The following is a 15000-nucleotide window of genomic DNA, read 5'->3' as shown; positions in this document are numbered from 1 at the left end:
CAGATGTGTTGGGTTGATTCCCCCTCTCTTCCCATCCCCTCCCTCCCCAAACTTTCTCCGCACTAGCTCCTTGAGCCTTCACCTCATGCGGTCTATGGTCAGCGTGCTTTCTGGGACTGAAGTAAGGAGACAGGTGTGCAACTCGGGACTTCAGGTACTTCTTCACCAGGTGACGCCTCACACCAGGAACGTCCTCAAACCGATGACCTGGCACACACGGATTGAGCATAAGAATAAGTAGTGAGAAACAACGATCCCTCTTTTGCTCAAAAATTATTGAATTTCCTGAGACAAAAGAAAGCAAATGGCTATCAGGTCTGTGCTAAAATCCCTCCCATTACTCCATTCCTTCCCTTAATACTGAGCTTCACTGAAGGACTCATTCATACCCACATGCCCACCCCCACTCCTCACCCCCCTCCCCCCAAAAGGCCTGTCCCTTGTGAGAACCTGGGGTTCATTCCTTGAAGGAATAGGGTAATCAATCTTCCATGAGCCTCGACATCCAAGACATTCCTTTGCAATAAACCAAAGGAAAAAGACCAAAACGATGGCAATGCTGGAAACATCGGTGAATGGTTCATACAAATGTTCAAACATGAAACGAACAGATGACTCAGCAAACTAACTACAGGGATCTTCGGTGAATTAATCACAATAATTATTATCATGACAGAGCAATGAACTGCACAGCCTTGCCAAGATATATAGATTATGATAGATCCGGGAATAAATGATCTACAATTAAAGTAGATCTGCATGGGGACAGATGCACACACACACACACACACACACACACACACACACACACACACACACACATATATATATATATATATATATATATACACACACACACACACACACACACACACACACACACACACACACACACACACACACACACACACACACACACACACACGATAATGGGCTGGGCAAAAAACACAAACAAATAAACATTATACAGGTTGATATTGATCTACTACAGCACCATAAAGTAAGTAAGGTTTATCAGCAATACTACCTGCAATCAAAGTACAGGTAACAAATGTCTTCCTGAAGAGAAAGTCTGAAGCGCACTCTTTGCGGAGCTTCCACATCCTCTGAAAGCCATGTTATAGAAACTGGACCACAGAGGTTTTGGAACTTTTGGAATATCTTTCTAACCAGTGACTGACTGATATTAAAGTATGTTCCGGGTGACGTATAAAGCTGAAATTTTGCACGCTGATGGATATTGAAGCCGATACACCGGAGAAATTCACAGAATCGTCGGACAACATCCATAAATGAAAATATAAATAAATGAAAAAAAATGCAGGCGAGTTACCCGAGACAATGGGGAAGCACGGTAATTTTTTTGCCGACAGACATCGAAGCAGATACACCAATAATAAAAAAATAAATCACAGAATCATTAGAAAGCATCCTCTCTTCCAGCCTCACCCCCGCTCTGTCTGTGATAGAATATATCTAGCACCTGTCCAACATAACCCCCCTCCCCCACCCCCAAATTTCTGCAGGGTGCTCAAGGTCCCCAGCAACTCCCTTCTTGTAAAACTACCAAAATCAAGAATCACTGCTCACCTTCACTCTTTCATTCCTCTTTTTCCCCACCTTTGGAACAAACTCCCACACTCTCTGCAATCCCACCCTTCCCTCCAGGTCTTCAAAACAGCTGTTCACCACCAACTCTTATACTCCCCCATCCAAAACCATAATCTTTTCAACCCCCACTAATCCACCCCAAACCCAACTCCTTCAAATTCCCCGCTTTCCTTCCTGAAAGTCCCCGTCATGCAAGGACCTGAAAGTCCCTGTAGTGTCCATCTTGTTTACCCCGTGTACAGATCTCTTCATATCTCTGTTCCCCACTGTTTTTTTTCCTTTCCCTCTCCCACCCTTGTCTCCTGCTCCCCTTGTTGTATGTTATGTGTGTTAACTCTCATACGAGCCTCGACAGTGCATACAAAAATATAAATAAATGAAAAAAAAATGAAAAATCAACTACAGTTGAGTAACTCAAGAATGGGGAAGCATGGTTCGTATGCTTACAGAATGTGTAAGCACACCCCACTGGAATATACAGTGGACATCTACATATACGGTATATATATATATATATATATATATATATATATATATATATATATATATATATATATATATATATATATATATTATGCAAAACAAGGTCATCGAGGATGGATCCAGTTGGACAAGCTCATCTACAAAGACCGATGTCATGTTGAAGCTTTCTTCACGGTAACAAACTCAAAATTCCAATGCATGGCTACCCCGTCAGCCTTGTAACGTTTTCCTGATTTGTTACCTCAATGCACCTCTTCATTCCTCTTTTTGTCCACCATCACCTTCACAGAACAATTTCATCTCGAATGTGTATGGCCTGCCTTGTTATACCCAACACCATCAATTTACCCACCACGGTGTTTTAAAGTTAATCTATGAATTCTCCTCTAATCCTCATCGATTCATTAGATTCTCTCAGCCTTTTAAAAGTACTTCTGCCTGGAATCCCATGGTTCCCAATGCTATTCGACCTTGTTCAACGAAATCCACAAACTTCACGAGTTACATTTTAACACTTGACTGGATGATGTTAGTCATGAAATGGTTTATGGATTTACCTGGTCTCAAAGTGTCAATGAAAACGCTGCAGACTTCCCACCACGAGAGCCAGAGATGGACAGGTGCAAGATGTATTCTTACATGGACACAACACCTGGTCACCTTCAATAAGAGGTGCCTTATAAACAAAGCATGGTAACCCCACCTGATTGTTCCGTGTCATAAGCAATGCGTACACATGTTTTTGCTGACAACCAAAGCCCTCAAATTCCATTGTTTATTTACTGTATACATAACAAAAAAATAAATAAATAAATGGTACGATTTGTCGAGGTGACAAAAATCAAGTAAGGTCATCCTTGGAATTAGGTACCGAGACATCGTGGACTACTGTGTGAAGCCCTTTCAATAAATCTGGAGATCCTGTGTCACGAACTGGAATCTCCAACTATCTTTCCACATCTCTCACTTGGAAAATCAAGAATGAAGGCCAATCATCAATCAAACCGTGAATTGTTGAATAAAGAAGGCCACATCCTGAAAATGGAGCCAATCCATGGCAAAGACATCAAGCCAACCTGTGTGAAGCACCTTCAAAATGGTTACACTGTGACAAGAAATGGAGCCTCCGCCGACCTTTCCACATCTCTCACTTCGCAATCAAGAAACAAATAAATAAATAAGTAAAATATGGATTAAAATATGGAGACTTCTTCCTGAGTTCCTGCACTTCATCGAAAAAGGTACTGCAGCTGAAGGTCATCATTGCAATTGATGTATTGAAATGCCAAACTTGTATACATGGTCTTTGAGGCTTTTTCCTTGCTCCTTACAAAGCCCTGGCTATTACATTATGTTTCCTTTCGTCACTTTCCTCCCATATTCAGGACTCTTCATTATCATTGCAACCATATGGGAAGGCAGTTCGTCATGACACAGGCAGACATCCTGGTTCCATGTCAGGTTAGTTCCGCAAGACTTACAAGTGGCTCCAATTTGAAGTCAAAGATCATTCAAGAACAAAAGCCAATGAGTAAAAGTGACAGAGAAGAAGGTGATCAAGAAAATGCTTCCACATGCCGAGCAAGGACCTGTACACAAAACGTGACTTTTTTTGGCAGTCTTTTGACTCTTTCCCACCCCTTCCCCCTTCCATGTCATTTTGCCTGACCCCCGCCATAAATAAATACGTGACTCTGTGAACGAGAGCAATGTTGCCTTTGGTAAATTTATATCAACCTCCATTCTGCAATTTATACTTTGAAATAATAATGTTTTTAAATCGGTGGCATCTGACAGCTCAGGCAATGAGTTATTGTTTCCCTTCAGCTCCCGAAAAAATTACAAACTTCCAGTTGAACTTCCTGCTTTCTCCTTTTCAGAAATGCCCTCTCGTAGCTTCAAATTAATTATGTAAACAGCACATCCACCATTTTTGGGCAAGTTCAACCGAAAGCAAGGTCGCTCGTTCTAACTTGACGTCCTGTCGTGATGAAGGGAAATCCAAGATGGCTGCACCCATGAAGATGGAGTGGCGTCACGTGACTGTGGCTCTGACACCCTCCTCCCCGCCTCCCATGACGCTCCAGGAAACATCCTCCACACCCCTCATCCCCAAAGCATCACATATTTTGTGTACGGCCCTCTACTGTGCCTGCGTGTCACCAGGAATGCACTCACCAGGATTGGTGGAACGCCAAAACAAGACCAGCGCAATGGAAAGAGTGCGAGCAGATTTTATAGCTTTATGTGAAAATCAATTGAAGCCTCTGGTCGCATAGAACAGGCTCAACAGAGCTGCAGCTTTCTCAGTCTTGTGCAGATTTTCTGCCACCAAAAGGTTGGGGCAAAAAATAAATAAATTTCTTGACAATTGTTCAGATGTCAGGAAAATAATGCGGGTTGGACAAGCAGACGTAAAGCTGTAAACCAATTGTGAAAACTTCCTCCTCAATCATGGAAAGAGATGTACAAACACAATTCATGATGTTATGGCTTCGGAATCGAGGAACCTTCTCTTGTGGAGAGAATGTAGAGAATGATGCAAATAAACGACATTAAAAAAGTTAATCTTTATCGTGTACAACTCTAATCAGCAGCACACCTGCAAAACATGAAAGTATCCCTCAATCTCAGGATGGTCTATAGTGATCCTTAGTGCAAGCGCATACGCATGACCATTGAATGTCACAATAAAAGAGATGGGAAAATGGCCCCCGAGCCTCATTACCGAAACCTGGGCACAGACATACTGAAGACCCTCGGGGGGGTCTTATAATCGGAATAAGTGGGGGGTTGGAAACGGGGGGGGGGGGATTTGATTGATGTTGGAAGGTTCCGTTTAAGGGGGCAATGCAATCTAATGGTTTAAACACTGCATCTATTATTATTATTATTATTATTATTATTATTATTATTATTATTATGAGAATGAAAGCGTTCAAACGTTTTTGGATAATATGAGGCCCTGTTAATGAGGTTATGTTTGAGAGTTATGATGTCAACATCAGTGCCAAAAGCTGAATATGCAGAAGAAAGAGACTTCTTTAACAAACCTCGAAGGATCTATCATCTTTTCAGTTGAAATTGATGATGATGCTGACGATGCCGATATGTATAAGCAGAAATGGTACGAGTGATTATTTATATATATTTTTTTTTTCATTGGTTATCTCCATTTGCAGGTTTCAGGAGGTGGAACTCCCAGAACTCGATCTCCACCTCCCTATTTTTTGGTAAAGGATTATGATTCATGAACCAAACTGTAAAGTTTCGTTCTCATAGCCTTGTTCCAAGTGCTCTTTTCAGAATTTTCACCGAACCTCTGACAGCCTCCACTTGTAGCTCGTTTGTGGTGATATTCCGAGGAATGATTTTTAAGTTCTCAGAAAGGATTTCTTCATCATTCCTGTCGCTCCAACTATCACTGGTACAATTTCAGCTTTCTTCAATTTCCACATTCTTTTGACCTTATTTTTCAGATCCTGGTATTTGGTCATTTCCTGATTTCTTTAGCCGTTAGTCCAAAGCCATTGGAAACTTAAACCTCGATCAACAATGCTGACTTTTCCTTTCTGTGTTTGAGCACCATGCCCGGACACAATGCGTTGTTTGCCATGTTCACACTTGATGGGATCATCTTGTCACAAGTGAGCATTATTTGTTCATTTTTGAGGATTGGCTCTGGTTTGTGTTTCCATGATTGTTCTGGGACCGGGATGTTGAAATGTTTACAGATGTCCAGGTGGATTACTCGACAGATGCCGTCATGTCTGTTTTTCCACACTGTTTTCCACGCTCTACAGACGCTGTTTTTCCATTGTGGACAATATGATTTAGATGAAAACTAATTTCGATTTCGGAATTTCAATTGTCTTTTTAATTTGAAAGAATTTATTTTAATCAAAAACAGCTAATGATGATTCCAGTGTTAAAGACTCAGTGAATGCCATTGGGAAGAGGTCGATGGAAAAAACAATTTCCTTTGATAATGTTTCATTGTACAGCATAAAGAAAATGGTAGACATTATTTTAAAGGAATGAATTTGTTAAATCACAACAGAACAAAAACAGTGTAAAGGGCCCACAAACATGACAGCAGTGCTTCAGCCCTTCATGGACGTCCTGGTTTCACAAACACAGCTAAAGGTATTGCCTCAGACGATGCGAGTCTGATTGGGCCTCGTACCTTCCCAGGTCCAATGCTGAGCCTAAAAGCAGATTGGTGGCCCTCACCAACTAGGCAATGTCGCTGAGATTGTGCAATGATTTGTACAAGCTTGTATGGTTTGTTTAATGTTTTTCCCAGATTTGATTATTTCCCCAAATCTTTTCAGATCTATCTACTCCTAATAGCCCCGCACATCCCACCCCATGCAACACCCTTATCCCAATCATACTCTTCATGTCATCAAGTTGTGCATGGCCCAGAGTTTTGGCCTCGATCTCATCCGTCGGGACACGCAGCAGAGCGCAGTCCTGCTGCGCGGTCAGGCTCCCGACTCGCCGCCTCGCCCGCAGGCTTGGGTTGTGTGGCTCATTCCGATGTGAGCGCGATTCATTCCATTGCTCAGAGCTGAAGGGTGCAGGAAAACAAAGTTAATCGTACATCATTTTTACCTTGCACTGGTCCAGGAGCTTTGGAAACTCAATCGGAAGCTACACTTGAGAGCATTCCGAGGGTCAATGTTCATGTGTTCAGTTGTTCAGATCCAATCAGATCTGAGATAAAAACACAAAATCCTTCAAAGATGATTCTGGATTCATCATACAATTTTAATTATTTCTGCAAATTTTTGTTAAAATGGTGATAAACACAGTTCCTCAAAACATGGATTTTCCCCCATCTTCAAAACATGAATTTTTTCTCCATTCTTCAAAGCATGGATTTTCCCCCTTCTTAAAAGCATGGATTTTTCCCCCTCCTTTTTCAAAACATGGATTTTCCCCATCTTCAAAACATGGATTTTCCCCATCTTCAAAACATGGATTTTCCCCCTTTTTCAAAACATGGATTTTACACCTTCAAAATATGGATTTTCCCCTTCTTCAAAGCATGGATTTTCCCCCCTTCTTGAAAGCATGGATTTTCCCCCTTCTTCAAAGCATGGATTTTTCCCCCTTCTTCAAAGTATGGATTTTCCCCCATCTTCAAAACAAGGATTTTCCACCTTCAAAATATGGATTTTCTCCTTCTTCAAAGCATGGATTTTCCCCCCTTCTTGAAAGCATGGATTTTCCCCCTTCTTCAAAACATGGATTTTTTCCCCTCACTTTTTATCATTTTGCTTTACAGCATCATTTGCACTTTCCAACCCCTTCTTCCCCACCAGCCCCAACAATCTCTCTGTTACCCCTTGTCTACACAACAACCCCCCTTCTTAGTCACAATAATCACTCACTCATCATCACCCCCCCCCCCAAACCATGACAATCTCACTATTCTTCCTTTCCCATTCAGAAGTATCACTCTCCAACATTACACCCAACCCTCAACAATCTTTCACTCTCCTAATCCCAAACAACAACAATAATCTCTACTCATACCACACCAACAATTTCATTAATTCTAATGTACCACTAACTAACTACAACAATCTCTCAATTACCCCGAACATCTACAAAAATCTTTCCCTTCCTCACCCATAGTTACAACAATACATTACTCCCCCATTCAGAAGAATCACCTTGCACCCCCCACCCCACCCCCAAAATCCTCATACCAATCACCCCTCCCTCTCCAACCACATCAATCTCTCGTTGCCCCTCCCCCCCTCCCCCACCTGTCTCAGTTTCCATGCCAACATGAGCCCATGGAATGAACAATAGTTTACACTGCTATCTGTTTCACTGCTTATGGATCATAAATGGCTTGCATTATATTTTATGGTCGGGTCATGCCTTTTTCATGAAATATTACATTATTTGCTTGCACAAGTCATTTTTGAGCAAGTGGGCAATATGAATAATAATAACAATAATAATAATAATAATAATAAAGTTTCCTGTGGTTATCTCACAATCAATATGCCCTAATGGGTGGTGGAATTATTAGGCTTTGCAAAGGGTGCCGTGACACAGGTGTCTACAAATGATGGATCAAACATTGTGGTGCGAGTTAACAAGAGTGAAAATGCACAAAATGGATCACTTACTCGCCACCATCGTCAGGCTCCATATCATCCACCGCCTCATCTTGCTCGTCATCCTGGATGTCATAATCACCAATACTGAAAAGAACTTCCTATAACAATGACACACGAGGGCCAAGGTTGTTACACAAATGTATTTTTTACCCTGAGAGTCTAAAACAAACCATAATGATCGACCTTTCACCAACAACCACTTGGCCTTATCGCCCATCACCCTTGTTTTCTCTGTAGGTGTTAAGTATACCACTACCCATTGATACTAAATATCTGGAGATCTTCAGATGGTACTCACAGTCTCGAGCTCACTGCTCGTCTGCAATCCCTCCCTCTCTTCGGAATCATCGATTGCCAAAGGAATTTTGGTGTCCTCGCTGTGCTCAAATATGGTGGGTGTCGTCACTGCACCAGTGAGCCTTTCGCTCGCCGCCGATCTGTTAGCCCTCCTTGGGCGTCGGTGGTGGCTTCGGTCAGTGTAATGTGATAATGTCTGGTGTATGTGCAACGAGGAGTGGCGGTGGGCTGGAACAAATGGTACAAGAATAAAAGGAGAGCATCAATCTGAGCAAAGAACCACACAAAGGCATGCAAGCAGTCAGGTATTTGGCTTCACTCACAATCAAAATCCGTTTCATCATAAGTACGATTCCGTCCTTCTGCATGAAGTACTGCTGGGCTGAGAAGCACGTCCAGAGGACGCTCTCTGGAGAAGGTCTTCTCCATATCCTCATCTTGCTCATCATGTCTTCGGTGGCCCAATGCCGGCTCAGGTTGTCCCTCATTTGTGGAACCGATCGAGCCCTAATTGAGAGATGTTAGGGACAAAACATTAATAAATAAAAAACTTCAAACGTAATCAAATTACATCGTATAAAACTGTGCCCTCAATGGCACGAACGAAAAGAGGCTTCATGCTATTTGGCCATGATGACACATTTTAAATTGATAGAACTAAATACAACAAAATGATCAATTATTGTCAGGTACAATTTGTAAAAATGTTCATTTTGGTTATTATTTATATTTTCACAAAATAACCAAAAGGCCCATATTTACAGTTGAACAGGTACCATCATATTAGTAGAAAATAGCAACAGTCCATTGCCCCCTGTATGGCCTCTATAGTCACCAGGAGTGAGTTTGTGCACCTCATGGTGGTGGAAACACCCCCGCATAGCAGGTTTACACTCATACATTACAGCAGCTTGAAGCAAATAGAAAAACCTCAAAAGCAAAATATTTCTCCACACACACGTTACCTGCACATATATAGACATGGACACCAAGCCTTCACGTTTCTGTGTCTATTAAATCAGCACGAACATTGTCAGGAAAAATGGGAAAGTTATTCGCAATTGTAGGGAAAACAGGCCAGCCTTTTATACAGTCAGGTCAGGTATGGGAGCATGTGCCAGAGCATCACATCGCTGCGTCCACTTTCCGCCGGTACTCCAGAGGCCTCTGTCTGACCATCCCACAGGCAGATGCCTGGCTCATCCCCATCAACTTGAAATGCCGATCAACCTGCTGCAACCACGAGGCACGTGGTCGGCACATTGGTCTCCTCGACTCACGAAGCTCCCTCGATGATAGAATCTGGAGAGCAGGATCGGTGTCAGGAAAACGAGCCACATGTCCATACAGCCGCAGCTGACGCTCACGGACTATGCAGGTAACAAATTTCATTTGAGTCTCTCTCAGCAACCGCTCGTTGGACACAATGTCCGACTAGCGATAGCCCAGGATTCTCCGAAGAGACCTGGTATGAAAGGATTTAAGTCTCAGTCTCAGATCCCTGGTCAGAGTCCAAGTCTTACATCCGTAGAGCAAGACTGGACGCACCAAGCAGCAGCATCCAAGATGTCATTGAAAGCCTGGATCTCAGTTTTGACCCAGGAAACCCGTAATCCCAGCCGCTCTGACTCCTCATTCAGCACCTCGAGGGACCCCAAAAGGATATCTAGTCACCGCAAAGATGACTGCATCATCTGCGAAATCAAGGTCAGAGATCTTGACGTTCCCAAATGATCCACCACAGCTTGATCTCTCCAACATCCTCCCCAGCATCCAGTCCATACAAGCGCCGAAAAGTGTGGGGGCCAGCACACACCCATGACGAACTCCAGTAACAACTGGAAATAAGTCGAAGATGGTATCACCACATCTCATAGCACTCTCAGTTCCAGTATATAGTTCAAACATCAGATTCATAAGTTTTGGTGGTACCCCACGAAGACCAATAATCCTTCAGAGGGCATCCCGATTCACTGAATCGAACGCTTTACAGAGATCAACATAGGCTGCAAGAAGCCCTGCCGAAACTCTCGACTGCGTTTGGTGAGGATAAGAAAGGCAAGGATACGGTCAATCGTTGACATCTTTGGTGTAAAGCCTGACTGGTCTGGGCACTGGTGCTCAAGCAAATGGTGGGGAACCCGATCAATAATTATCCGAGAAAAGACCTTGCCCGGCACTGAGAGCAGCATCACCCCCTCGGTAGTTGTTGCAGTCTTGGCGATCACCCTTCCCTTTCCAGAGTGGGATAACAAGGCCCCTCTTCCAGTCAGTTGGGATGATGCCTGTGTTCCAGAGCAGATCACTGCATGCAACAACACGAGTACAGCATTTCTACCAGCCTTGAGAAGTTCAGCCACAGATCCCAGGAGCTGTACCCCATTTCATCCGGTTCACCGCAGCCTGCATTTCCACAAATGAAGGTGAATCACAATTGATTGGAGGGTCAGCAATGGGGATACCAACACCCCTGGCATCCAATTCAACAGCTGGTGGATCACCCTGGTACAGATGCTCAAAGTAACCAGCCCAGCAGGCCTCCACTTCGGACTCCTCTGTCAAGAGCCCACCACCCTCCGCTCTAACTGCAGTACACCGAGGGATGGGCATGGAGGAGTGCAATGTGTGAATTTCCCTTTTAGCAGGATGAGAATCATGACCACAGGTGATGCTCTACCCCTGAGGTCGGCAACCTGCGGCCCGCGGGCCAAATGCGGCCCGCGAGCTCCTCCCGTGCGGCCCGCGGCGCCTTGTCCGGATTTCCATTAGGTGCGGCCCGTGAAACATTTTTCTGAACCGACGGCAAATTTAGCATATGTGGACATATGATTCTTCCACATATATCACAGTCTCTGTACGTCACAATAAATTATTTTCGCTTCTCGTCCACTTAACTTGGTCTTAAATATTTTTTCGTTGTTGTTTCAGATGGCTGAAGGTCTTAAGGTTCAATTTACAATTACATTTAATATCATTGATTTTAGGTGTGTTTGTTATTTTTCGGGTTGGGAGGGGGGTGCGGCCCTCGAGATGGCCCGAACGTGGCCCAGTGGCCCGCGGCCTGGTTTAGGTTGCCGACGCCTGCTCTACCCCTCACAGATTCCTCGCACATTGGCCTCCTTGACCACCCTCAGTGCATGTACAGTTTTACGCTTCAACTTCCTGAACATCCCAGCTCTGCCATTTAGCCTGGCCCTGCGACTCTGGTCAATGGTATCCAGTGTCCCTTGAGAGACAAAATTCTTCTTCGCCCTGTGGTGAGTCCCAAGACATCCACCGGCAACATCAAGGATGGTGTCTTGAAGGCGCTCCACAATTCTTCACGATTCCCTTAAGCACCCAGACCCCCAAATCCCTACTCAGCCTGCTTACAAACTCCTCAGCTACCCCCTCATCCTTGAGCTTACCAACATCCAGCCTTGGCTGGGATGGTACCATTCTCCCAGATTTGAGCTGCAACTTCAGAGTTTCTACAAGCCTGTGGTCTGTATTAAGGAATTCAGCACTCTGGTAGCCCCTGTATTTCTGGATCATCCTCCAGTGACCATCAACGAGCACATGGTCAAACTCCTTTGCCACACAACCAGCGATGAACCTCTGGGCACTCTAGCCATGAACGAGCCACCCTAAGTCCATGATTTCTTGCAAAATCAAGGAACTTTGTGCTATTCTGATTCACAGTTCGAGACCCATGGGGATCAAAACATGTCTCATAACCAAGTCCCCCAAGACTAGAAGAGTATCTCGCCTGGGGCACTGATCAACCACAGACTCGAGCGTGGAAAACAATGCGTCCTTCACAGTGAGATCACTCGCCTCAGTCAGAGCATTTTCAGAGACCATGGAAACGACACCCAAAGAGTGACGAATCCTTCGTCTCATAATATCGTCATTCACCGGTGTTACCTCAATTATCATTGGAATCAGCTTATTTAAAACAGCTAGAGCAACTCCTTGGGCATAGTAACCATCAGAGCAACTAGACCGTATGAGTGACCACCTGCCATGATCTCGCCACAATCCGGTCACCGAACCTCAGATAGTGCTGCAATACCGATGTTCAAATGCTTGAGCTCAGATGGTAAGAGAGACAGATGATCATCCTCTCTTAGGGATAGGACATTCCAGGCACCCACCTGAAGGGACCACCTCAGGTTAACCCAAGGAGACCGCTGTCTGGTGGACGACACCTCAGCACCCCACCCCGATACACACCACCGCAATCTGACCCGGGAAGGTTACCACTGGTTTTCCTCCTATCATCAAAGATTGGGGGTCCGGAATGCTTTGCCCCAATCCCGTCATCCGGTGAGCTGCCCTGCGAAGGGAAGCTGCACAGGAGGTACTCCCATGGAGTGGGTGTTCAATTTTCCTTAGTTTTCTTGTCTTTTGCAGAGTGAAAGGTTTTACGGTGGTCAGAGTGCAAATCCTGCCACCAACCTTCTAAGAAAAAGTAACCCAACTGCAGGAGGACATCCGCAGACGCAGTTTGGCACTAGATATAGATGGCCGTTGGCTCACAAGGAGCTCCACTGCCCTTTGACAAGTTTTGTTTTTAATCCTGCTGGGTGTCCATATCCAAACACCCTCCTCACCAGGAAACCTGGTGGGAGAGACGGTTTCGTCACCGACAACCCGACCATGAAACAGGTTAGTACAGGTTTACATGGTACCTGTAGCAAGAAGTCACAGATCTAATCTGACCTTACCTGACAATTGCAAAGTAGATGGATGATATATGAGGTAAGCAAGGACTAACATTTACAGTTTCACACAGTTAACAAATAACAGGAAAGACCATTGAGGGCATCTCACGTGTGCTAAGTACCACACTCTTGCCCTAAGTAGTGCTTTCTAACCTGTGTGGTGGCATGTGTTGGTGGCAGTGGTGGGTTGAGGACACAAGAGACAGGTCAAAGGAAGCAGATGGGGAGTGAGAGGGGGTAGCAGGTGGGAATGAGAATGGGGAAGGGAATAGTGAGAGAAGGGTAAGAAGGTATGTAATAGACAAGGCACCCGTCCTTCACAACATAGACGGACAAGGTTTTGTCTTTTTAGTGCCTCCACAGCCGAAGGCCGGAGGCATTGTGTTTTTGGGTTGTCCGTCTGGCTATGTATCTGTCCTTGCGTCAATCATTGGTTTTTTTGTGACCATAATAACTTGTGAACCACTGAAGGGATTCCAATCAATGTTGGCACAAGTACGGAACGTAATACAAAGATGAACCGATTCGATTTTGGGTTCAATATGTCAAAGGTCATTTGACCTTTGAAAATCATTTTGCAGACCACAACTCAAGTTGGAAGCATCTGATGTTGTGTCTCGTGCACTCTCTATCTCTCATGTGACCTTTCATTTTTCATGTGATTTTTAAAAGGGATCAAATATAACAGTGGGATGATGTCGAACAAAAGCGGTGACAAATTGGTATCAATTTTCACACACACACACACACACACACACACACACACACACACACACACACACACACACACACACACACACACACACACACACACACACACACACACAGAGTTATTTCATAGCCAATGTTAGAATAAGACTTCTCGTAATATCCAGATAAGCATTTCCAAGATCGGACGTGCAGACTGAACCATGTCCCATCAGCCGATGTGTCTCGCTTCTTTGTCTTCTTCTTTCAACATTTCATTTAAGTACAGCGCCTTCAGAATGTATTCACACCCCGCGACTTTTTCACGTTTTGTTGTGTTACTGCCTGAATTTAAAATGGATTAAATTGAGTTTTTTTTTTTTGTGACTGATCTGCACAAAATACCCCGTAATGATAAAGTGGAATTTTTTTTTTTTTTTAATATAAATTATTACAAATTAATTAAAAAATGAAAAGCTGAAATGTGTTGCATCATTAAGTATTCAACCCCTTTGCTACGACACTCCAAGTTGAGCTCAGGTGCATCCAATTTCCTTTGATCATCCTTGAGATGTCTCTGCGACTTGATCGGAGTTCACCTGTGGCCAATTCAATTGATTGGACCTGATTTAGAAAGAAACACACCTTTCTATACAAGATCCCACAGTTGAAGTGCATGTCAGAGCAGAAACTCTACCATGAAAGTCCAAGGAACTGTCCATAGAACTCAGAGATAGAATTGTGAGGAGGCATAGATATGGGGAAGGGTATAAAAGTTTATCGAGTGTTGAAAGGTCCCAAGAGTAGAGCAAGCTCCATCATTAGGAAATGGAAAGAATATGGAATGATTCAGACTCTTCCTATAGCTGGCTGTGTGACCAAATTGAGCAACTGGGCAAGAAGTATTTTGGTCACGGTGGTGACCAAGCACCCAATGACCACTCTGACAGAACTACAGAGTTATTTGGCTGAGATGGGAGAACCTGCTGGAACGACAACAATCTCTGCAGCACTTCACAAATCTAGACTTTATGGGAGAATGGCCAGATAGAAGCCACTCCTGAGAAAAAGGC

The 15000-nt window shown here is 43.9% G+C and overlaps 1 protein-coding gene across 6 annotated transcripts in view; it reads right to left on the bottom strand.

Annotated features, from left to right (window-relative positions):
- The window catches only part of LOC147028918 (anion exchange protein 2-like), a 120977-nt gene that overhangs the window by 51383 nt on the left and 54594 nt on the right, over window positions 1-15000 (bottom strand). For all 6 annotated transcript variants that reach the window (XM_085879779.1, XM_085879784.1, XM_085879780.1 and 3 more), the window contains 5 exons: window positions 8858-9041; window positions 8536-8762; window positions 8247-8335; window positions 6492-6667; window positions 83-207 (listed from right to left, as the gene is read on the bottom strand). In XM_085879779.1, the coding sequence (XP_085735905.1) occupies window positions 83-207; window positions 6492-6667; window positions 8247-8335; window positions 8536-8762; window positions 8858-9041 (801 nt within the window). The remainder of the gene's footprint in view (window positions 1-82; window positions 208-6491; window positions 6668-8246; window positions 8336-8535; window positions 8763-8857; window positions 9042-15000) is intronic.

This window comes from Eptatretus burgeri, chromosome 4, assembly GCF_056783735.1.
Source record: "Eptatretus burgeri isolate ZD-2024b chromosome 4, Ebu_testis_v1, whole genome shotgun sequence".
In the NCBI taxonomy this organism is placed as follows: domain Eukaryota; kingdom Metazoa; phylum Chordata; class Myxini; order Myxiniformes; family Myxinidae; genus Eptatretus; species Eptatretus burgeri.
The sequence above is the reverse complement of the archived record's forward strand: the minus strand, read 5'-3'. Positions and strand labels throughout refer to the sequence as shown.